The following is a 27773-nucleotide window of genomic DNA, read 5'->3' on the forward strand; positions in this document are numbered from 1 at the left end:
GTCTAAATTTAAACAGCGTCCAGCCGGAGCAACGCCGTGGTCTCTCTCACTCTCTCCATCTCTAATATCGATCTTTCGAACTTTTACTCGCGCTCCATCATATCAGTTCGTATCTCGTCGCTGAGAACGTTGGTTAGGGACGCACCGGTTCGCAATCTCGTTCTCACGTGTTCGCGAGTTTTTTCCAGAGTTCTAACTTTCACGCGAAATAAAAATGGCTGAATGGGTCAACGGCGTTATAAGGAGCCGACAAGAAAGCATAGACAGCTTATGTTCGTCGTCGGCCAAAACTACGACCGACGAATATTCCGACGACGACATAAAAGACGAATATGACATCGATGACTTTGCAATCATAAAAACCATAGGTAAGTTTTGGGCAATATTTGTCTAAAAAATTCGAAAAATATCGACCAATATAACATATAACACTAATACCTAAATGATTTCCCCTTTATTATGCTATGACAAATATTTAAAAAGGACAAAAGTTGATTCACGTATACTTTGCAAAATGTCATATCTATAAAGGATGTTTCTATTGATTGATTGATTATTAACAACCCTGTATATTGAGGCATTTTTAAATCTGAGCGTTTCTGTCATATTTTGTATTTTATGTCAAAAGCAATTTTTTATAGTTTTATTGTATTTAACATGTTGTCAAATAGGAGGATTGACATTTTGTTATAAACCATGTCTCGGTGATTAAGTTTTTAACATAAAAAATTTGCGATTTTGAGATTTTTAGGGCATTAAGTTTGTTGGGCTGCCCAAAATACTGCAAAATTTCATTTTTTATTTTCTGTTCACTGGAAAATAACATTATTCTTTCTGAGGTCCATAAAAAGTTTTGCGTGCATTAACTTTTTTGTTTAAAATAATATTTTGCCTCTGTAAAAATCACTTTTTGGTCAATATTTGAAAATGTGTTTGGTTTCTAAGAACTTAACAAATTTTATCAACAACATGGACAAAGAACTACCTGAAACGAATAACAGAAGAAATTAAAAATTTTAGGACTATTGGATTTAATTAATAGACCGTTTTATAAAAATTTGTGTTTAGTATGTAGTAGTATTTTCTTCATTATTTGATTTTTTTATAAAAACATTTAAAAGACACGAGATTAATAACAAGATTTACAATTTACTAATATTTCAAACTACTAAAGTAGATCTTCTTTTACAAGGAAATTAACGACAAATATATAAAAATATAATAAATATATAAAATATGTATTTAGACCTAAAACGTTAGTTTTGACATAAAATTCAAAATACGTCAGAAGCGATAAGACTTAGTATAGGATATCATCAACCGAACATTATATAAAAACAATATATAAACATGTTATATAAGAAACAAAATTATTATTATTATTATTCAATCATTATTTTTTAGTAACTTCTTCTAAGTTTATTGTTGAAAAGCAGAGTTTAAAAAACCGGAAAACGGAATAAATGGCAGAAACGATTTAATCAATGTCCAAAAGCTACAAATAATGGACGTAACATTTTAATATCTATGACACTGTCATCACATCCTATGGAGTCCATGAAACTTTAAATTTATATGAATCTACACGTCATAATGTTGCGTATTGGCAGAGGAAATTTCAGAAAATTTCTGACCCAATAAAAAGTGTGCCGCACTTAACATGTAAGTTAGTACATCAACAACTAACACGTTCTTTTTCCTCAAAGTTTGACATTTCAATCAGCTCGAATCCTCATATATTTAACCACAAGTTGTTTTTGTTTTGTTGGCGTCTGGCACTCGAAATAAAATAATATAAAAGAATACGGGATTCCTGTCTAATAGATTCCAGCGCGAGTCTTTTGGTTTTTACGTATTTAGAGGCATTTCTAGTAATTTTTTTTATAGCTCATTATGGTTTTACCAGTGATTCGTTTATCATACTCGACAAGTTTTACAAATGCATTTGTTATCAACAACTTGATAAGTCGATATTTTTCGAAATCATTTTATTCACTCGATATTTCGATATTTTCATTGCCACATAGGTTTTACCGAGGGTTTTATATTGTGCTAACAAAAACAAAATTAAGTTTAACATTACAAAATGTTGTAGGAAATTAAGAATTCAAATATTGAGAATGGAACATCCTGTATATATGAAAATCATTTTAGGTTATGCGTCCCATACACCTGTATAACTTTTTGATTTAATTTCTTTTCTATCGCGGCTTCCAAGATATCAACCCCGGAAGACCATTTTTTTTATTTCAATTTTTGATTTAACAGCTGAGAATCAAATGAATGAAAATAGTTCTAGTTAAAAAAAAATCCTTCCCGCGTTCTCACAACTACTACTCGCGAAAAATGCTATTAATTCTAGCGATAATAACATCAAATTTAATATAACTTTATTAACCCGAAATTTAATCAAAACTTGGGTTCATTATATCTATTTTTACAACAATCTTGTTTTTAATATGCGCGCACGATTATCGCAAGTGGCCTATAAAATTTATATATATTTGGGAACATCCGAGGTTAAGATAACCGAAAAAAATAAACAAGTTCGCGAATGGGTGCTCGTTGAACTGCCTATCCCGACCATCATCCTATGCGTTAAATCTCGGAAAGAGTTGCAAGGAAAATCTAGTGATAAAAAATTCGGGCGAGCTTTCGAAAACTCCGAGCTTCAATGTCGTTGGTACGATATGCACCTATTAATAATAATAATCTTAATTGTCTAACAGATTAACAACCATTTACAAGACAATTTTATGCTAGCATCAATAAACTATAACTATTTTACTATATAGCAAGGTAGTGGTAAAGGCACGTAATAACACTATATGCTCTGTGAAAAAAAATAATGTTAAATTAATGTGGTAAACCTTCTAACGCAGACGTATCACATCATATAGTTTATGCAAAAACTGAAATGTAAGGCACCTCATCTGACTTAGTAGTAAAGCAACCTTAAACGTTTCTAACAGTCTGTTTATTAATACTAGAAAAATTGAAATGAAAGGTATCTCCTACGATTTAACAGTGAAAGAGCCTGAAATATATAAAAAAAAGTCTCTAAAATGTTTGCACTTTTATGTAAATGGATTTTGTGCGGTTAGGGGATCTAGGATCTAAAATCTATTAGAAATGTTCAAAATTCTCTCTGTTAAATCGCATATCCACTACAAGCAGCTGTTCGTTGATGATAAATTCGATGTAACAGTGAGATCTTAATTTTGAATTTCTTTTTTACACCAAACTAAAATGTACCATTAAGAATTTTTTCAAGGCTTACTTAGTTTTAATAACGTCTCTCCAAATGTTGACCACGATGTTTAGTTTACTCTGTTCAGTACAACTATAATTTATATGATTAATCAATTTTTATAGAGTTTTATTTACTCTAACTGTGATAAACGGCATTTGAGGCACGAGCGGAGCGAGCAGAATTAACAAAACATCCGACTACTCTCAAACTCGTGCGGTAATGTGCCGGAAATGTCCGAAGTGGCTCGAATCCGTGAGACACGAAACTCACGTGGTAAAGGGACACGATTCTTAGTTTTAATACTTATATAATAAAACTTCCTACCCGATTACCAAAATTGAAGGACCTAATTGAAACTCTAACAAACTATTGGGTTGTTCGGAAAGTCATTTCGTTTTTTTTGGGGAACATGAAAGACAGTTTTCGTATAATGAATAAATATTTTATTAAATTATATATTGGCCATTCTGGTCCAACACCTTTTGCCATCTTTCTGGCAGTAACATAATTCCCCTCTCATAAAAGTTTTGGTCCTTGCTGGCAAAAAACTGGTTCAGGTGGTTTTTGACATCTTCATTTGAGGTAAAGGTTTTGCCATCCAAAAAATTTTGCAGGGACCAGAACAAATAGTAGTCGGAAGGCGCCAGATCTGGAGAATATGGTGGATGTTGCAGTACGTCCCATTCAAGCTGTAAAAGTTTTTGGCGAGTGACCAAACTTGTGTGAGGTCTCCCATTATCCTGGTGGAACACTACACCCTTCCTGTTGATTAATTCGGGCCTCTTCTCTTTAAGTGAATCATTCAATTTGTCCAGTTGATGACAATAGACTTCTGAATTAATCGTTGTATTGTCCGGCAAAAGCTCAAAAAAAACGATTCCTTTGACATCCCACCAAACGGAGAGCATCACCTTTTTTTGGTGAATGTTGGCTTTTGACACGCTTTGAGCCGGTTCATCTATTCTGCTCCATGACATCTTGCGTTTAACATTGTTGTATACAACCCATTTTTCGTCCCCAGTAATAATCCGCTTCAAAAATGGATCATTTTCTTGACGTTTGAGGAGCGAATCACACACGTCAACGCGACGACACAAATTTCGCTCCGTAAGGACATGGGGTACCCACACATCGAGCTTCGAGGTTAAGCACATGCCTTTCAAATGGCCATAAACAGTCGAATTCGACAAATTTAATCTCTCACCGATCTCTCGTGTGGTTATTAGCCGATTTGCATCAACTAATGCCTTTATCGCATCTTTGTCAGCTTCGACCGGCCTTCCAGACCGTGGTGCATCTTCGACATCAAAATTGCCGGATCGAAATTTTGCAAACCAGTTCTGGCACTGGCGTACTGTTTACACGCCTTCTCCATACACATCCGTCAATTTTTTTCTCGCTTGGACAGCATTTTTACCTTTTCTGAAGTAAAAAAGTAAAATATGACGAAAATGCTGCTTATTGCTCTCCATATTTAAAAGGACACCAACCAAAAACTACTGCGTAGAATTAATAGAACTTTTTCACACACAAGCCTTGCAATATCAGCTCTCAAGACATATAATGGTTATGCGGCTTAAGTGTGAAGTTGGTTTCGAAAAAACGTAATTAAGTCCTCTGACGGGAAAAAACGAAATGACTTTCCGAACAACCTTATATTTTGTATTGATTTATTTAGTAAAACTGCCAACAACCAAGTAAATGTCCTGGGCTGAATAATTAAATGAAATTGTTACGATGCTGTTAACTGTTGTTGCAATGTGGCACCTACTGCTTGGAGTGGGAAAATCAACAACTTCAAACAATCCACATTCTCTCCAAACTGACCAAAATTTGGGTTGGTAGTTAATTCAAGAAGAACGTGATTTTCAATCCATGAGCAGAAATACTTTCTAAAAGCAATTAGCAGGTTTTAAATGGGAAAAAATAGACGATTGACATTAATAGGCAGGAACGGCAGTGCTTGTTGTAGAAGGGACTACTTGCGCAATATAGAAGAAGCCACATATTTTATTTAGGTAAGACATGGATGAGTGAAAGTCTAACTAACCAAGTTTTCGCCAGATGAAAATGTTAAAAGCCGAAAACAAACTTCCTCGGAATAGGTAATGGTTCACGGGATTAAATCTACCTTAAGGCAAAGGTCGAATTATTAGTCCCAATAGAAGCAGTTTTTCTTCTTATTTCTAAATCAAAACAACGGATTACCACAACCATATGGAAACTGTGACGTGAATAAAAGACAATTAATGTAAATAGCAATAGACCATTCCAGACTTGCATACAAACTACAAAACTACAAAATATGTTTTAAACAAAAAATTATTTATACTAGCCAACCTTTCCTCCTTATCATGTCCAGATTAGTCCAGTTGAGCTAGTATTGGAACAAGTAAAAAGAGAATCAGCGAGGAAAAATAATTTCGAACTATTGGAAGTAAATTATATAGAAATGGAAATAATGTGTGATAGAAGAAGAAGTGAACATGTGGAATCTACAATATTTTTGAAGAATTAATAATGAAAGCTCCGCTGAATCTGACCGTATCTGACCTGGGTTTTCGTTGTTCTAGTCTTAATTTAAGTTTAATGATTATTTATGTCATTAGTATGTGAAAAGATTTAATTTTAAATAATTTAGGCACATTTTAAATAGATACTTTTATAATAGGATTTTTTAAAAATTTGCTTTACTAAAACTGAACTTTATAACAATGTGTTTCTGTGTGACAATAACAAGTAAATCCCGATTACTGACGATATTGTTATTGTTTGCTAAGTAGAAAACGAAGGACTTCCGCAAATGTGGCATCAGTTTTTCGTTTCTCTTCGTTTACAAGTATAGGAAATAAATAGAAAACTGCGTGTCGGTTTCTCTATAAGTCCCGTCTGTAAAAATAGCGACCAAGACGGATGACCCAGAAACCTTGACTTTACTCTCCTTGCGTGTGATTGATGCCACTTATTCTCATTTGCAACAAAAAAGGGGAAATTGTTTCATAATTATTGACGGGCCGCTTGTTTAATTTTCTTTTGAGATGTCGCTCGACTTGCTCTTAGTTGCTCAGTTATCTGTTCGACATAGTCGTTTATTGAAATCTAATTGACGCCCAATGAAACCTTGGAGATTTATTTCTTTTGAAAGTCGAGGTTTTGTGGAAAGTATTCGCTCTCGTTCAGTCGCACATTTAGATCAATTAAATAGGTACTTAAGCATAAATAATCATATGACTACTGGGTCGCGAGTACCTAGAATAGCAACAGTTATCAAATTTTAGATTTTTCATACATCCGTGATATTGTGAACGGCAATTATCGTTGGATTAGATAAGATGACGAAGGTTTTATGCATTAAAGATGTACAGGAAGTAATGATATGACATGTTTAAAAAGCAACCGGTTATTTTCCTTACAATTAGTCGATTCTCGACACGCAATAGTTCAATTATAATAATGGAATTAACAGCTGCGCATATCGATCTTTCGGATAAACAATAGCTAGAGTGTAGATCGTTGTACGTAATTTTTGAAAAAGAATTATTAAATTATTAAAATTTGTTTCATTAACTAGTTTTCTCTAATCTTGTGCACAAAAATACAAATAAAAATTTCCATGTTGGCAGTGCGGATGGGATACCCTATAAACAAAACGAGGGAATTACGAAATCTCATTTTAAACCCTTTTGTACCCTTGTTTTTCTGCAAATTTTGAAGTAAATATTCTAGAAAAGAAGTACTGGAATAAAAATATTTGGTTTTTCGTTAATTTCAGAAAGGGCCCTTCAAGTTGCCCTTAACATCCCTTTAAAAAGTATATATAATAATATATAATGTAACTTCTACAAATAAATCATCGTTTATTCTTTTTTTAATACTATTTTTGGACGCCACATTTTAAATCGTGCCGTGGCGTTGTTTCGCGAGGCGCCTGTAGCTTTATGCCCACTTCTATTAGCAGCACATTACTATTATTTGTTGAACCGGAATAAATATTTGGGAGTAAGCGCATCCAAGTAGTCTTTGAACATATTGTCTACAGACGTAATACGGGGCATTTAAAAATATCCTGGACCATATAAATTTCGTTATCGTATAAACAACGCTAAATCTTCTTTGGCGGATCCTGTTCGAGTTTTGATCTATGGAACCTACACCGATTCTCTAATAGTGCGATAAAAACCAGACTTTATTTATTGGCATTCGAGTGCGCTTGTAGTATTTCAAAATAGCACTTAATTAATCCGGAAAAGCGTGTTGTCTTGGTGCTACTAGCGACGTTGTAACAGTCATTCGGGTTAGTGCACCTCGGTGCTTGTATTAATCTCGTGCTAATATTAGCCGCGTCTGCAATCGATACTGACCTATCGGCTAATTAAGGCGTTTGCGACCACAGCAACCCAAATAGATATTATTTATTTAATAATACACTGAGTAGTTTCCGTTGCCAACATTGTAATCAAATTAATAATCAGAAATTGCGAAGTTTTACTGCGGCTAATAGTAATAATGATTACTGCTTCACCTAAGCAATAAACAGCGATCATACAAAGTTTATCTATTAACATGTTTTCGAGATACATAGAACTTAATTTTAAAAGAAATTTTCAAAGAGTTTTATAAGTTTTCTATTCGTTGTCTTTTTATAATTTTCGACGAAAGAAGTACACTTTTAAAGGCATTTTTGTGGTGCCACTTTTTGTATTAAGAATGATACGACTTCGAGATACAGAGTATTTTTATTTATAATAAAATAGTATCAGCCACTGGTTTTTCAAAAAGTTTTGTAATTTTCCTATTACGTTCTTTCTTCTTTTTATAATTTTCGACGAAAAAAGTACACTTTTAAGTGCATGTTTGTGGTGACACTTTTTGTATCAAGAATAGTAAGATTTCAAGCATTTCATTTTAAAAGAAATCTTTTTTATTTATAATAAAATAATATCCGCCACTGGATTTTAAAAAAATTTATAAGTTTTTCATTACGTACGTTTTTCCATAATTTTCGAGGAAAAAAATACACTTTGAAATGTTTGTGGCGATATTTTTTGTATCAAGAATAATATGTTGTCGAGGTACAGAGCATTTTTTAATTGTAAAAGATATTGTTTCTATTTACGATAAAAAGGTATCCGCCACTGGTTTTTTCATAATTTTCCTATTAAGTATGTGCGTTGTCTTTTTATAATTTTTGACAAAATTAGTACAATTTTAAAGGCATGCTTGTGGTGGCAATTTTTGTATCAAAAATAATATGATTTTAAGATACAGAGTATTTAATTTTAATAAAAATAGCTTTATAACTTTCTTATTAGGTTCATGCGTTTTTTCATAATTTTCGATGAAAAAAGGCATGTTTGTGGAGACATTTTTCGTGACAAGAATAGCGATCAAGATGCCCCCAGCGGCGCCACTGTAATCCATAATTTTCATCTAGGTATTGATAAGTTAATTGTCTCACATCAGTTTACGACGTTGTGAAATTTCAACAAAATTTACGAAACGATCTTTGAGAAAGATGTTCTTTCTTTCACATTATAGGACACATTTTTATATTTTTTTCTACTCCCGGTATAATACTTAATTATACACCGATCTAGATTGCGGAAAGTGTCATTTTACCACGTCAGTGGTCAGCCTCTTCGGACATTTCCCGCACGGATTGGATTTTGATGTTTGTCAATTCTGACGGCGATGTCATTGAATGTATGTTGATTTACAAAAATGTACCCAAAAACTAACGGTCGTTGAAAAAGTATAGTATGCGACACGTTTGGGAAACTTTATAAGTCACTCGTTTATTAAAAACTCGCTCCGCTCGTGTCAAATAAACTCGTGACTCAAATACTGTTTACCATACTTGTTGCATAATACTTCTTTGATACTATACTTCGATTTTTCCAAAACTATCTTAAATTAAATAAACATAAAACACAACAGTATATTATGCAAAAAGTGTGGAAAACGGCATTTGGCTTAAAAAGTTCACCAAACGTGTTGCATACTATGTTGGAAAACATGGGATTGGTCCCAAACTCGTGTGCTGATATCTCGGAAACGTTCGAAGTGGCTCGCAGCCGGAAGAGACCAAAATGATGAGGTAAAATCACACTTTGGACCTCGTGAATGAAATATCAACAGAATTAGGCATAAAAAATATGTTGTCGCCGTCTTAGGATGCCATTTGAAGTAGTAATAATTGACCATTACCTACGTGTTAAATGACATAACAGAGATATATCTGTGTTGCTTTCCATTCACATATTCTTTAAAACTATTTTATAATATAATGAGTATCTGGATAAGGTTTGGTTACTGTTTCTTTTGTCCACAATAAATTCGATATTACGGTACTTATTCAATAGCAAAAGGTTTTTTCACTAGAACATCAGCGTTTATATTTCCCTTGGCAAAAATACTTCGCCATATCATTGATACCGCTCCCACTAACACAGGGCATTTAAACATACAAGATTATGATAGATTTTTAAATAAACTTTCAGTATACGCATTTGCAATTTACCATTTAATTGCTCAATAGTTTGAAGCTAAATTTAAGGTTTTCTTTTTGATTTCTAGAAAATGGAAATCGAATGCAGATTAGCGATAATGACGCCATAGTTCAGGAACATCTTAGCTCTAATATTTCTACTATTATTTCTAAATGAAAGGGAGGTCTGCCTGAAATATCATTATCATTAGGGGTTGGTCAGCTAAAATATCATACAAAATAATATTTTTTATAAGATGGTGATTGACGCCAATTGTTCTCCTTCTTTTTCTCTCTCTGTCAAATTGTCCAGCCACTGGTAGACAAAACGCCTTCATTTACGAAGAATTCCGGACATTTGGTAGGTATTCTAAAAAACGTAAGAAATATTTGTTAGCTTTCCTACCTACCTAACCTCTCTCTCAGTTAGTAATGAATATACCACCTTGATAAAAAAAAGTTCCAGCAATTTAATCACAAAATTAAAAATACAAGTTGTTGTTCCAAATTTAAATCCATTTTTACGATTGTAAAAAAATCACCAAGGCACACAGAGATAGGCGCCAAAATTTAGAGAGAATGTCAACAACAAATGTACCAACTTAATAACAAAAACGAATTCAATTAAACGTTGAAGAACATAGAAAACACACATTGAGGGATGAAATCCAAATGACCGAACAACCCAACAGCTTCACAAGAAAGCTGTATTCATTAAATACAATGACATTATTAGCCATCCAAGCGCGCAAATACCCACAATCTGGCAGCCCAATTTTGCAACATCACGCTTGACTGACTGACTGAGTATATAAGTCTCGTAGCCTTAGAATTAAAATCAGTCTGCAGTTGATAACGGGTAATAGACAATGGAAGTTCGACAATCTCTTGGTATTTTTACTGACTCATTGTCTACTACCTTTAAGACTTCGATCAAACCTGCTTCTCCTTATATCATCATCAAACGCATCTTCCATTGCCATAAACACAAGTTCTTCGTTTAAAACCTTCTAACGTAACGTCAATAAAAAAAAAAAGAACGTATGTGAGTTATGACAGGTTAAAAACCAATAAAATGACATAAGAGTTGCAAAAAGTCCCTATTGGTTGACTGGTTCGAATATCCAAACGCCGCAAGCTCTTATTGGATGAAAGCGGAATTGACTTCGTAATTTAAACAGAACGCAGCGTGTCAAGCCAAATAAATTTACAAACATTATTGTCACTTGGTTTTGTTTAAATTTAAAGCAGCGTTTAAATATAAACGCTTATCTAACAGTAAACTGAAATTGGGTAACGGTGCGTTTAAAAGTATCACAAAAAATTTATTTTTTTTACTTTGTTTTGAATCCGACGCGACCGAGCAGATAGCGGAACACGCGCGGCGCGTTATACGCAAAAGACCATCCGATGTGGTGCGAAGCAATACGTCGACCAGTAAACCGCTAAATTTAATATTCACTTCCGATATCCAATCACCGTAAAACCTGATGTGCAGTCGATAACGCATATATTTACTTGCAAAAATGCAGCGAGTTTTATTTTAGAACGAAGTGCGATGTTAACCAAGCCATCTTCCGTGACCAAGAGGGCAAACGAAAACACATGCTTCCACCGTTCGAGCGAAATTTTTATTTTACGCGTTTCATCTAATTCGCCGCTCCCTGGCAACAAATCAAAATATACGGTATTTACGTTTCCTTTGTACGTCATAGGTGGACGTTTAAAAAATCGATCTAATATGTAATTGTCAGCGGGTCATTTTAACGTTAAACAAAGATTTTTGACGGTAAACAACATCTGAACGCAAAGATAATAAACATGCGGTCAAATCGACGTCAAAGGAAGCTTTTTTTTTAATTCATTGCATAGGAACGTGGTTTCGAATGATTTTTTTTCTGGGTGCAACGCCGAATGGTAGTGGCATTATGAAGATAAATTTAAAGTGACGTTTTTTGGACAAAATTCAACGCTATGTTGATTTGTTCATAAACTTAACGGCAACAATTCATTGTTCTTTGACTTTTTGTCTTCGGATCTCTCAAAGTATGGGGACTTATCGGATCCTAAAGGGGACCCTTTAAATTCTACTTTTCAAGAAAAAAGCTTTGCGGATTGTGTAGCAGTTTTTGTTAAAGAAAAATACAAAATTCGCTTAAAATGCAAAGTTACCCACTTAAAAACTGTACACCCTTGTAAATTTTTTTTCTATGGATCGATTTTGATAATTTTGTTTAGTTAGATAAAGTGCGCTAAAACCTTGTTTTGCTTATTGCTTCAACTTAAAGTCATGGCCAACTGGGACTATTTAACAAAATAGTGAGAAGAGCGAAGTATTATTAGAGATTTTTAAAACAATGGCAACGAATTCTTATTCAGGAGTAGAATGTTTGTTTATGGCTGCATTTTAATAATTCATTTTTGCTGAATAGATCTTACTTAAGTGAAATGAAACAGTTTTTCCATATACCATCGACTAAAGTCATAGCTAACCGACACAGTTTTTTGAAGTCGCAAATCCAGAAGTACTTTTAGAGATTTTTTCAAATTGAAAATGATAACAGATTCGTATTCAGGACTACCTAAAATGTTTAAAAAAAAAACAACTATTGTAAAATGTGCTTTTGAGATCTTCCAGAATTTAATTAAACTAATTTCAAAAATAGTGATAAAAAAGACTTTTCAAGGGACACATATTTTTTATTATCAATATCATTAATAAATCTTAGTATGGAACGGTATAATGTAAACAAAATTAAAATATAAATTCGTGAGTAAATTTGACAGTTGAATATTCGCTTGTTTGTGGCAAACTTGGTTTTACAGAGGAAACAGTATGCCGACGTCAATCAATTTTGATATTTCTGTCATTTTCATTATTAGATGAGAATTCCTCCTGATCAAATTTAATTTTAAAAAAATTGTTAGCCATAAACAAACATTCTTCATTCGCGATATTTCGAGCACCCTGTATTCGAACTTCACGGAAATTAGTACAGTTAGGTTTTATGTACTCCAGAATGAGTCGTTGACCTTTAACAAATCCCTAATAGCTATTCTCGATATTTGACATAAAAAGTTTTGTCCTAGTTAGCCACGACTTCAGATTGATCTGATAGGAAACATAGGGTTTTAGTGCCTTTTTGGGAGATATATCCAACAAAAAAAGTTATCACAATCAAACCGTAATCAAAGATTTTACAACGATGTAGTACAACCTTAAGCGGAGCGTAATTTTTTTAAGCCCTAATAATACTTCCTACTCCTCTCTATTTTGTTAAATAGCCTCTGTTCGCCATGACTTTAAGTTGAAGCAATAAGCAAAACAAGATTTTAATGCAATTTTTAGCATCCTATCCGACAAAAAAATATATCAAATTAGAACCATAAATAAATATTGTACAAGAGGGTACAGTTTTTAAGTGGGACATACTGTATTAAAACATGTATCTGCTTTACAAACACTTTTCGAAACTTTAACATGCAACAAACATGGTGCCAAAACTGGAAAGTAATTATCAGTTGCATAAAACTTTTAATTAACAAAATTTAATTTGTACGGAATGCACGGCCAATTACTAACAAAGAGATTGGTTCACCTGTATCCATATATATAGATCCAAGAACGAAATTGATCAGCCAAATGAGTTTTAGCTAAACAATAAACAACCGGTTCATCTAAACCACTGCGTTTCAGTTTGCTGGATGACAATCTAGTAGCCTGTGGAACACATAGGAAATATTATGTTTCCATGGTAACATCCAGACATTCCAGAGCGAGACAATACCATTAATAAATCTTAGTATGGAACGGTATAATGTAAACAAAATTAAAATATAAATTCGTGAGTAAATTTGACAGTTGAATATTCGCTTTTTTGTGGCAAACTTGGTTTTACAGAGGAAACAGTATGCCGACGTCAATCAATTTTGATTGACGTCGGCACAAAATATGCCTCTGTATTTAAATCTTCACCAGTACTAGTAGCAGTAGAACAGAGGAATTATTAACCAGGTTAATTAATGAATCTTGCAACCTAATCGCTCCCTCTATAAAGGGTATTGTGAATTAAACATGTACCGAGGGCTCGTTTCCAAAAGTCCTAAAACATTCTAAAACAATACGCCTTTTGAAAAAGTGTGATATGGAAAATTTGGAAAACTACCGACCGATAGTTACAAACAATCCAATTGCAAAAGTTGTAGAAAAAGCAACACGGCTCTCAAAAAAATCTTTCAACTAAAACAGCAACACCAGAACTCGTGCAATTACTATTGCCGTTGAACTGACAGGTCAATTCATAGGCCCTTTAGCCATATTAAGTGCCAAAATAGACCAAGATGATATACAGAACTTGACTGTCAATTAGCTGTATTTAAGTATAAATTACTTTTTTCTTACTAGACAAGAAATCAAATAACTTCGAGTAAAATAAAAAGTAATACTATTGCTACAAAAAATCACAATTTCATCCAGGGCAAATATAATATTCTGAAAAAAATTCAACAAATTCAAAAATCGTATGAAGCATAAATAATGGCTCTCTGTTTGTTGGTCTTTTCACTTAATATTTTTTTTATTTGTCTGTTTTATATAACATTTTTATGTTTATATTTTTTACATCATTTATACATTTTTAATAATATATTGGTATTAGTGAATAAATGTCTATTCTTTTCCGCTGGTCCAGTTAAGTAAGTTTTAAAATTGCAAAAATATCGTTTTTGGCTACGGATTTTCGGAAAACTTGGACTAAATTTAAAGTAGCGTCACGTGGACAAAATTCACCCACGTCCTTACTATAAGAATTAGAGTTTTTAATAAACTTACCCGCTTCGTGTCTGTAATTCATTGGCCTTCGATATTTAGTCTTCGGATCTTTCAATGTTTGGCCACTGTGTTTTACTTATTTAACACTCGCGTTTCTCGGCTCTTCATGGAAAAAATCTTTTGCAATTTGCAAATTTGACAAACAGAAAAAGCTACAAAAAGACACTTGTATCTAATTACTAAGAAAATATAGCTAATAAAATAATAAATATCACTATCGACACGTCACTTTTAAGTTCTATAGTCTACCGCGTGGGGGAGCTTGTTTTCGCATAAGCTAACGCAGCCTTCTTTTCTTGCGACAAATGCTGTACATTACATGAATTATATTGCTTAGTAAAGATTTTTAATAAATGTATTATGTCAATGTGTAATATGCTCAGGATTTAAAATTTCAAATTTGAGTCAATAACATTAAAATATTTGTGAGACTGTGGTCAGTCAGTTCGACAATATCGCATTAATTTTTCAGGGAAAAAACGAGTTAAATGCGCGAGGATCGCTGTTTAAATATAAAATCGGGTGAAATTTAGAGAAATGCCCCGAATATCATTACTTTCTGTAGACCTGAGGCTCATCAATTTAGTTTTCATATTCGATGTTTATAAATGTTATCTTACTTAAGAAAAGTACTTTATGATTCTAACAAATTAGGGGAGGGTGAAGCAAGGCGGCCCCCTAGGGTTAGGAGACCCGCCTCAAAAATTAACCAAAAATTTTTTTATTTTGAGTGCTACTTTTCCTAAACTTATTATTCATAAAACTGTAAAACTTTTTGTTCTTTACCAATTTTATATATACCTCAAAGATGTTATCTCTGTGGGAAGAAAATGAACTGAACCTTAGCAAATCGGCGTTTAAAATTTTCGCAATTTTACGAGCGACATAAAAAAATGTTGCGAAAAACAAATTAAGGTTAACAACCGCAGAAAAGACTCAACGAACATTGGCATCTGGTGTTTTGAAAATTACGAACACTAATATCGTTCGGAAAACTAGGACGGCACTCGGCAAGTTGTAAATTATAAGTTGAAAGACTCGAGCTTCAGAATTCGCGGAAAAATCAATCAACAAATACTGTTATGAAATATTAATAGTGATCCTAACGGCGTCGCAACAAAATGCATTTTGAAAATGTTTCGGGCCATAAACAATTTCGCGTTTTTCGAAAAATGTAATTAAGTAACCGTTAAACATTTAAATGGAGTCAGTTGATGCGTCAAAGCGAGGTAGTTCAAGCACTTCGTAATTGCGTGGCGATATTTAACATCCAAGCAATTTAATCACCTTAAATATCGTGAACCCCAATAAAAACACACTGTAAGCAGAATGAAGATTCCACTTCTACATACAAATTTATAAAACCGACACGTTTTCGAAAATAATGACAACTTGGCAACGTCATCATTGAAGTAAATTATATTCTACATATTAAAATTTTTTAGGGCGACCATACTTGCACAATATGTTTACCACAATAGAAAAGAGAAAATCTCGAAATTCGTCCACGCCTCCATCGGTACGCAGTACAAAATATTTATATTTTGGTTAGTTTTGCTTAACCATGGTTGCCGCCTGTCACCAACCCTGTTTAAAATGTTTGCTGATCATCAAGTAATTGTTGCTAATTGTGAGGAAGATGTCGACTAAATACTAAAAAAACTGCATGTCGAATAAGGCTGAATATGAACATAAAAAAGACAGGATATTTACGTATAGGAGGACAAGAAGAAGACTTCAATTTATAATTGTGACATAAGATGATGATGATGCACCTGGGGAGCATTGTCTTAAATCTACAGGGCAATTGTAAAAGCAATAAAGACAGGCAGTAATCAATCATGGATATATACATATATTTACAAAGTTTTTGAGAAAAATATAGAATTGTTTTGTTCAACATGAAGTTTTTCCTCTTTGGACCATTTTTTTGTACTTTCGAAGTATTGCATCAAACCTGCATTTGTAAAAATAAACTTACATCGGGGAAATGGGTCGCATACAAAACGTAATGATGTAATCTGATAAAATACGGTCAGTTATAAATAGCAACGTAACGGTCGGAAAGGGAAAGTTATTTTGATCTCCCTAAAATTATGTTCCTTGTGGATTAGCCCATACATCGTTGACGCAAGCAACGCAATCCCAATTTGAAAACTCCGGTAAACTCGTGCGAACAAGACTAGCACCACATTTACATCTTTTTCGATTTGATTTACTGCCGCATTGTTCGGTATTTGTTTACATTCACTTCAGGTATAAAGTGTCTCGCTATAAAATGATACATAGTTCATTTATGAACTCGGGTAATGGCAACCTTCCTACTTGTTTTTATTATCATCGTCTGATTTATACCTAACAGGGAGAAAACTACATAAATGCAAATTCATGGAATAGGTATTTTAGATAATATATTTAATTGCCTTTTAAAAATTGACTAAACACACAGTGGGTTTGCATTTATAATATCAACGTCTACTTCGGCTGTCGGGTTTTTGGAATTTATGAATCGCTGTTTTGAGCCCTTATTACTTCTCTTAACAAAATTCTTTATTGCCGTAATGGTTCGGTTTATGGATATAAGTTTAATCCGCACACTTTTAATCTTAGCTTTACGGCCTCTTTGTTTGCCCGTAAAAGCACCAAGGTTTATTTTAAAACGCACGAAAATAACGATTACGAAACCAAATAAACGTACGAGATAATATCTCCATGTGTATGTACGGCAATTTTGAAAAATATCACATAAATGATGTTGATGGCGCCAACGGCTTGTAATTACGTATGTGTCAATTTTTTGATAGATACGTGGACTGTATTTTGAACTGTTAACTGTACCCGAATGCAAATCCAGCCAAAGAACAAATTCATATTGTAAACGCACATGATTATGGTTGTTAAATCATATTATTATATTTCACCGTCTAGTTTTGGTTAAAATTACTCTTACCCTTCAAATTGATATCAAAAGATGTACTCTGAGGGCATATGTTCCAAGGACATACATACTTTTTCTGGGATACCGCAGGGTTCGATTTTGGGTCCGATATGGTTTTTGATTTACTCTTCCGACATTTTAAAATCTTTAAATTTTTGCAAGGTTGAGGTTGCATTTTCGAAAAGATAAAAAAGGAAATTATAGATGCCTCTGTTACAAAAATTTACATATTTACCAATTTACATTCAAAATTAAATTCACCTCTTTGACATGACGAAATTAGATGTTATTAGATGTGCTTAGTTTTGAATAGTCCTGTATTTTCTTTGCATCTACATTTTGCTTGAAGTCTCAACCGAGTTTGTGAGTGACAAGAAACACTTGCAAATTCGTAATCCCGCAGGATTTTAAAAATAATTAGTCATTTATTTTTAAATTTGTGAGATATATAATCATCCTACAAAAATGCACAAACCATCAATTAACATCCCGTAATTACAGAGGCGCGTAATCTAATTCAAATATTTGTTTTAAGCTTCGTTTATTTTAAATCATCTATAGAATTTAACATGCGCAAAACTGTATTCATCTGTCTGGAAATTATCATGGCGAAAAAAATTAAAATCAATATATCAGCGTGGACATAACCGATTAGATTGGCTGATGGAATTTTAAAAATAGGCGGGCGGCTTTGAAAATTTCTTTAAATATAAATTTGAGAAAACTTACCAGACTGAATGTCGCCCACACCGAACGAGCGCCGCTAAAATTAACGTAAATTGTTTTTATTTTCGAAAAATAAAATAATACCGTTATTGTACGCGAAAATAAATCACTTAATTTCTGTCAGGGGTCTACGTAAATTTAACCGAAATGACTATAAGATCTACGTGGTTCCAAGCTGTGTACAATAAATTCTCCCTCAATAAAGATTTGGCCGCATCAACTATTTTTATAGCGGAATGACGAAAGTGCACGCCTATAGGCGTACCGCACTGTATATAGAAAATTATATCTAAAGCATAAGATGTGGATAATGGTGATTAATGTCTACAAAAGGTATAATACGACCAAAAATATAGTGCATTTATTACTTTGACATTTTAAGTATTTGACACTACCTGACCGGTCTTGCCTGAGATGGACCGTAACGAATATTTGTAGAAACTTGCAAATAAAAAAACACTGATCCATTTGTTTGAATTGTTTTGAATGTTTACAATTTTCTAAGAAATTCAGAAGGGGAAGTAGGAGCAGCAATAAAAACAAGTGACATCACCAAAGTTCCGAAGTCAACTGTAAGAAAAATTGTTGCAAATGAGATAGTTTTAGTTAACATTAGTCCTCACAATAACACTGCATACCAATTTAAGAATTTTTCATATACAAATTTGAATATGTTTTCACCTGTAGCTAATTATTTCACGATTATAGCTTTTGCAAATAGGTATAGGATTTTGATTTTTTTGGGATATATTAAAAAAACGTGCACAAATTTGATGTATTTCACCTCCAAGAAACTGGATCATCAAATTTTAAAATAAAATTAAAAGTAAAAATAAATTATATAATAAATTATAAAGTAAAAACTAATAAATAATGAAAAATATCTTTGCAAATTTGCAAATCCCCATTTTCTAATTATACACGAATAATAATATATACAAATACAATAAATTTTTAAAACTGTCAAATAGGCTATGATTATCGATGACAGCAAGAATTTTCACTAACAAAACAAATGAATTTATTTCTACATTTAGTTTTAAATGCTGTATTTTAAATAATTTCATCGTATAATAACTACGGTTAGTATACGAACAGTACAAAGAAGATTAGTAGATGCAAAGTTATTTAGTAGACGTCCAGCTAACAAGCCCTTGGTATTGGTATTGGTATTGGTATTAAAGGGGGGCGCCCTCGCGTGCGTCCAAGCACTTAGGCCACCAGATGGGCCCGTTGTGCCCCCAGGCCGCTCTAGAGGGCGTCCAGAATGCCGCCCCTCCTGTAGAAGGTCAGCAACTCCTTTAGCCCAAGCCCTTAGTTTCGGAAAGAAATAGAGTGGCAGGGTTGGCATTTGCACGTCGGCTTTTAAACTGGACTGGAAAAAAATTCTATTCAGTGATGAAACGCTGTACAACATATTCAATTCTGACCAGCACAATCTCCAGACCTTAACTCGATTGAAAACCTCTGGAAAGAACTACAACGTCGTATTCGTATCCAAATGTTTCCAAATAAACAATCTTTGATAAATAAAATTGCTCTATTTTCGTCGCCCTCATTCTAATCATTGACCATTCCTAAACTGATTACAAGTACACCAAAATCATTAAATATTACTTTCAGTGTAAGGATAGTGCGTTATTAAACTTACCCAAAAATCACAACCCAATAATTTTTGTCATTCAAACATAAATAAAAATTAACTTTGTTGCTCTACTTTTGTCCGATAGATATCTTTCAATCAGTATCAAAATAACTGAATTTGTAGATGGACAAATTTTTAAGCAGGTCAAGGTTAGAGTTTGAAAATGAATTGAGTTCTAGAACTAGATGTGTTCGGTTTCCATAGACTGCTTTTATTGCCTATTTAGTATTCAGTATATATTATTTTTGTTTCATATATATACAAATATACAGACGAGGGACTTCACAGTTCACAGTCTACTGAACTCTAAAGTGTCTAAAGTAATGACCTCCAAGGTGCCAAGATGGCTGAACTATCAAGCCAAATATCAATATATATATATATATATATATATATATATATATATATATATATATATATATATATATATATATATATATATATATATATATATATATATATATATATATATATATATATATATATATATATATATATATATATATATATATATATATATATATATATATATATATATATATATATATATATATATATATATATATATATATATATATATATATATATATATATATATATATATATATTATATATATATATATGATGACACTATATTCCGGGATATCATCCGTTCGCTCGTTGAACTCCGACTGGAATCCTGCATCCGACTGGAATCCTGCAAATCTTGCATCCGACTGGAATCCTGCAGACGTTTCGCCAAAATCTCACTTGGCATCTTCAATGCTCGCGCTCCGTGTTCGAAGTGTTTTCGGAGCGCGAGCATTGAAGATGCCAAGTGAGATTTTGGCGAAACGTCTGCAGGATTCCAGTCGGATGCAAGATTTGCAGGATTCCAGTCGGATGCAGGATTCCAGTCGGAGTTCAACGAGCGAACGGATGATATCCCGGAATATAGTGTCATCATATATATATATATATATATATATATATATATATATATATATATATATATATATATATATATATATATATATATATATATATATATATACATATATACATATATATATATATATATATATATATATATATATATATATATATATATATATATATATATATATATATATATATATATATATATATATACACATATATATATATATATATATATATATATATATATATATATATATATATATATATATATATATATATATATATAAACATACCTTTTACCATTGAGTTGGAAACTAATAGTAACCTTCCATTCTTAGATATTCTTATCAATAGAAAATTAGACCTAACATTGGGTCATTGTGTTTACAGAAGACCTACACACACAGACCGATACCTTAATGCATGGTCACGTCACCATCCGGTCGAAAAATCATGGGTTAACAAATCTCTTGTAAAATTATCTCAGTCCGAGTCATCGCACCCAGAATTGAAACACCTTACTTCTGCTCTTCTCTCTAATAATTTCTACATTAAAGATATTAAGCCAACAGGATGATTGGCGAAACGTCAGCAAATTAGACTCAGCAAAAACCAACGCAGCAGGAATCCAGTAGCCTGAGGAAGTTTCTTTGAAAAATTTAATCATTTTTATTATCTTTTTCAAATCAAACTCTAGTTGATATATGATATAATGCACGCAGTACACCGAATGAATTGGGCACCCCTATTAAAAATATGTTTTTAAGTTGGTGTTGAATCACACTATATAAACTTCTGCATAAGTTTTATAGTAGAAATATTTCTACTACTCAATGATACAGATACGTTTTGTTTGTTGCAGGATCGTTGTAGCCTTCTCCAGCCCTGAACTAATTATATTATTGCTATTAATAAATATATTAAAATATTCATCTTTAATGTAATCATGCCTTTGAATTCATGCCAAATATTCAATCATTTCCAAAAAATGAACGACATAAGGAACCAGCACGATTGTCACGAAATATATGTGCTTATTTAAGTAATCGATTTCTCCTGAAGTCTTATTTATAAAATTTGAATTCGGATACTATCGATTGAGCAGATTGGAGGTGAACTGGAAACGCTAAAAGCTTTGATTTTTCATTAAATTTTTAGGTTTATCGATTATCGATTTATTCAATATTCAATATTTTTAAGATTGTTAGGCAGCCCAAGCCTCGACACTCAAACCAGACGCGTTGACGAAAGTCGACAGGAGGCAAAGAAACCATGTAAATGCACCACTTCTAACACCGGCATCCTTGACGGATTTGATATTGCCGGATCGGTATCAATTCATTAAAGTGAACGGACGAGACGGATTTATTTTAAACGGAACACGATCGAGTTCTACTAAGGGCGGACAATCTACAATCACTCCGAGATTTATATAAGCTCTAAAAATTGTACTAAAAGATGCCGGTTAATAAAAAATGTTTTTTTGAATGCGGGTTGCAGTACCCTTCCATAAAATTAACCTATGTTTTTTAGGAAACAATATTTGATCGTATGCATAGGGATTCATGTGTCCTGTGCGGATTTAGCACGCGATGGACGTCCTGTAGCTTTAAAACAAGCAACCTTTTGCTAATTCGTTTTCGGATTATACCTATCTACTATCTACTGTCAAATTACAAAGTCTTCCTGTTTCGAAAATCACGTCATTCAAGCGAAACATCTATTTGTCCTTTTCTGTTTGACATTCGACCATCCTCTGCACATCCCTCGTGAAGCGAGACTTACCGAGACTTTTCGAAACGGGACCGAACGCCGTTCGGGATTTTAGGCAATTCCCTGTTTAAGGAAGCTGACGCCTTAAAGTGACACTTAACGCATGCCTGTCCGCTTATAATCGGGTATTTTCAAGTAGGTAGTAGCAAAAATAATATATTTAATACACAACTTGGCAAACAGACAAAAACCAATATGAAAACAAAATAATCACTCACTGGGACCGCATTTTACTTAAAACCAAAGAATTTTGAACAGGGGGGTGGCTAAAGTCTAATTTTAGTTTTACGGACGTATTGGGCGAGAAATAAAAAATTAAGCAAATAAATAAAGTCGACACATGGCGCATGCAGACGAAAATTCGCTGTCAAACTTAAATCGGTTAACTTAATTTATGGTTATTGCAAATAGAAGTTCAATAAAAATGGTTTACGAGTCGAAAACTTGGCGAAACATATTTTTATCGCCGCGCTTTTAATCAAACTGGAAATACATACATTTCATTGGTCGATTGCGACGCGGTAAACACATCTGCCTTTACATTTTAATAATTATTTTCGAATCGCTTTAACAAATGGCATCGTAGGAGAAGACGACTCGAAACTCAGTTTGTCGGTATCGTTTGATTTAATGTTGACGACACACTTTTTATCGCAGCGATTTGTACGTTTGTATGTTAATTGCGGTATTGTCTTTACACTCGTTGTGTTCCATTTTTTATTTAAGTGGTTCTTTATTATTTTCCTTCAATAAACATTGCGGTACTACTAATTAAAGAACCCCACGCGAACCAAAACTAACCAAAAATTTTTAGACAGTGACTACAATGTTTTTTTGTTTCTACTTTTTAAATTTTTTAATGTTCAAATGTTTCTAACCTGATATCGTAGTAATTTTTGGGCCAAAACAACGGCTAATTTTATTTTTACAAAGAGGTGCATTATAAAAATTAAAAAGAATTTAGTTTTTTTTATAGTGTCTCATAAACAAATAAGTTCATTTTGATTGTACTTGTGCAATACAGGTCCAGGAAAAAGTATCACATAAGTTTTGATAATTTCGATAAATTTTGAAATTAAATTTTATGGTTAGGTTCATGAAAAAAAAACCCTACAACTACTACAGAGGATTTTTTGAGCAAAATGGCTTAAAGTACAGATGATTTTGTTTCAAAAACAATACTTATATTCAATAACCTACTGCTGCTAGCGAGAACCTTTGACATTGTGTAAGAGGAGCAGTAAAATAAACATAATCTTTCAAATTTTCGTTTGCTATTATTAAAGCCTTGAAAAAAAAGTTCCAAAAATTTTTACACAGTACTATCGTTTTTTGTTTCTAATTTTTAAAGTATCAATTTTCAATTTTCCAATTTTTCTAACCCACAAAATATTGATACTGCTATCGTAGTAAATGTTTGGGCTAAAAAACCGAAACAAATATTTTGTCGAACAGGTGCATTACAAAAAAACATAAAAAACATAAAAGTTCATCACATTAGTTTTAATAATTTCTCTTATTAAGTTTAAAATTTTCAAATTAAATTTTAAATAAAAATTTTATATTTTAAATAAATTATGTCAAAATAATAAATAATGTTGAACGCTGACTGTTTTTGTCAGATGTTAACACAAATGTTTAAAAATAAAAATGATCAAAAATAGCCGTTGCAGTTAGAATAAACTGACTTTAGATATGCGCGAAAATAATTATTCTCGTTACTTATTATTTAAATTTATACATATAAAGGATTATAAAATTTATACTTTTTAAGATATGAATTTTTAATTTTCTAATTTTTCCAACTCACAGGATATTAATAACGATATCGTCTTGAAACATTTTTTTATTGTTTTCTCTAAAAATGGGCAAAATCTAGTAATTGCCTATGTTTAAAACATCTTACTGTTATGCTTTAACTTCAAAATGTGTGACCGGATTATTTTATTTTTGCTACGAGGTGCATTAAAAACAATAAATTTTTCAAAAATGTATCCATTATTAAATAAGTTTTAATAATATGTTATATTCTAAATTATGTTAAAATAATATTTATAGTATTAATATTAATACTTACCATCGTTACTTGCTATACAAACATAGAAAATTATTAAAGTATGTATAAATGAAAATTACTTTTTGTATCGATATAGTAATTTTTTTTGTTCTTAAATCTCTTTTGGTAATCGTTAGTAACGATTTTTTTGCTCCTCTAGACCTAACGATGAAATAATGTTTTCCAAACTTTCACCGTCAATATCTCAAAAACTAGACACAAAAAGCTAATATGTTCGGATTTAATCGCTTTTTTTGGCGACACGCGAAATATGAAGCGATATTTTCGGATTTACATGTTTTGCTTTGATCCGCGAGGGGTTATCAAACGGCAAGGATTTAGTTTAGTGCTGAAAAAATGTGATACAGTTATTTATCATCTACAAGTAATTTTCCACGGTTAATATTATTATGAATTTGATTTACGTGTCAATAAGAATATGGCAAACATTAGTAGTCGCCGGGAATTTTTCGATTCGTCCTACAATTTAATTTGATCGTTTTATGGCCCGCCTTACCGTGATAAATATATGATAAAGCCGTCTCGAAGGGAATAGCTCAAATCTCTAAATCAATTGCTCCCATTTTTTAAAATCTTACTCGACCTATCCATTGTCATTATTTTTGCCAAAACCTCCAAAACTAAACTGTGTGCTTTTCTTAAAATAACGTTTGTAGTCTAGTCGATCTGGATTTGCCAACTGCCACAATGCAAAACAAATATTATTGTGACATAATACTAAATATTATAAATAATTGAAATTAAATATATGGTAAGATAAAATGGCGTGTTCCACATAAAACTACCTACTATACTATCTGGACATTTGGCAATCGGGAAAAATGTTATTTTATGAAAACACGATGATTTGTGATATAAAAACTATAAAACAAGGACGATGCAGTGCTAAAGTATTGCCGTTATTATTGGTCCTGGATTTTTTAAGCAGTATCTACATAGACAAGCATTCTTAAATTGGCTAGAAAATCACGTAATGGACCGACTGCGAGAAATTTTCCGCGAGTTTTTAGTTTTTCAACAGGATAATATGATTCATATCACTGTGGGAAAGAGTATTTTTAAATGCGCATTTGAATTTAAGTATTTATAAAAACGGGTATATATTATAGCCACCGAGTCTGGATGTTTTTTGTGGGGCACACCTAAGGATAAAGTGTATCAACTAATAAAATATGTAAATAGTAAAACTGTCAAATCAATACGAATTCCATTCATTTCCCACTTCATGGCCGCTTACTTTTTTGACAGCATGCAGCTCTACATTTCATTTACACATCGTTGTCATTTTCCATAAAATTACGATTTTCCCTGAAATTGTTGAATTTTTATTATTGAATTCTTGAATTTTATTTTATTAGTTAGGATATTTTTATTATATTTAACATAGAATAATTACATGATTGTATTATTTTAAAAAATCGACCACAGTTATAATAAACATTTTTCTCTGCTAGATTTGTAGATATTATAGTTGGTAGTTTCATATGACAGGGGTGCTTAAAAAGGTGAGGACATTGAATAATTCATATATTAATACATTTATATATAGCGAAAATGCGATTTATTCAAAGATTAGACCTAACTTTAAATGATTATATCTTCAATATAAACGAAACTTTAATCAACTTGTGATGTATTTAGAGGAAAATGTTTTACAAAATTTAAATTTTAATATAACTTTTTTCTAACGTTTTGTTGATGACTTCTATCCTAAAAACCAAAAAATCTTGTTAATGAAATTACAAATTACAATTTACTATTCAAATTGAAAAGGATAAAAAATAACTTTCCTTGACTTATCTTTAATAAGAAATCTTAATTTAAAGTAACATAAAAACAAAATGGTATACAAAAGATACATGGTCAGAAAGATATTTAAATTACAATTTCAATCACCCTAAAAATAAAAAAAAATGCTGTCATTATCGTGCTGGTCGTGCTATGAAGCTAACATCACCAGAATATAGGTCAGAAATTTTATCAAAAGTCAAACAAATTTTAATTCAAAATCATTTCCCTGAAAAAAATATTAATAAAATTCTTAAACAAAAAAGCCACATTTTATAATAAAAATAAAATATAAAAAAATAATATAATTAATCATGTTGTAATACCATATACAAATAATTTATCTGGAAAAATAAAACATAATGTTTCTAAATAATCTTACAAATTAATAAAATCAATGTTTACTCCATTAAAAAAAATCCAGTGAAAAATAAATTAAATGTATGTTCAATGCATTCTTCAACGACAAGCCAACTGTTAGAAAACCGTATAAATGGACATAACTGTACTAGAAACTCCATTACATAAACATGAAAATTTAACAAACCATGAATTATATAAATTTATTTATTTATATCAGAATTTATATAAAGAAAATGATAATAGAGTCTGTTACAAAGAATTAAAAAAATGGCATTTACTGCCTGGAATAGTTTGTGTCGCTAAGTCGTATAACATCTTGGCATACGAATTTAATATTTTTGAAAATAAAATATTTTGTCGCTTTATGTGTGCACGCGTTGCATTTAAGCGCAATAATACACTTTATTATTCAATAAATCCAAAAATAAGTAGCATGCAAGTTGAAAATAAACAAACAATTAACCCGACGTCGCATATCATGTGGCTTCAAAATGCTTTTTTTGAATTATAGTTTTAAATTCTATTTCCTCCATATTGCAGGTACCGGAACTTTCGGAAGGGTCCTCTTATGCAAAAACAAACAAACTGAAGACTACGGTGCAATGAAAATCTTAAGTCTGGCGGATGTTATTCGATTAAAACAAGTTGAACATGTCAAAAACGAGAAGAACATACTTCAGGAAATCCACAATCCGTTTATCGTGAACCTGTAAGTACCGTTTCAATTTTTTTTTAAAACCTTTGCAGGCCATTTATTTATTACTGAGTTTAATAGGACTCTTGGAAAGTGGACAACTGAATTTTTTTACTTGATTTAGAAAATCCACTACCACATATCCACAAATGTTTCCAAAGATAGATTTTTTACATGGAATAATGCTAAAATAGCTGAACTAATCACACAAAAAAAATCCATTTAAAATTTCCTTTCCTTATTATCTCATTTAATATTTCTTTTGGTATCAGATCTT

General features: G+C 32.1%; 1 protein-coding gene across 1 annotated transcript in view; it reads left to right on the forward strand.

Annotated features, from left to right (window-relative positions):
• The window catches only part of LOC132697089 (cAMP-dependent protein kinase catalytic subunit 3), a 36612-nt gene continuing 8839 nt past the window's right edge, over positions 1-27773 (forward strand). Inside the window, exons 1-2 of the mRNA XM_060662368.1 lie at positions 1-368; positions 27343-27511. Of these exons, the coding sequence (XP_060518351.1) occupies positions 215-368; positions 27343-27511 (323 nt within the window). The 5' untranslated portion in view covers positions 1-214. The remainder of the gene's footprint in view (positions 369-27342; positions 27512-27773) is intronic.

This window comes from Cylas formicarius, unplaced genomic scaffold (genome assembly GCF_029955315.1).
Source record: "Cylas formicarius isolate icCylForm1 unplaced genomic scaffold, icCylForm1.1 PGA_scaffold_1__22_contigs__length_36826433, whole genome shotgun sequence".
Lineage (NCBI taxonomy): Eukaryota > Metazoa > Arthropoda > Insecta > Coleoptera > Brentidae > Cylas > Cylas formicarius.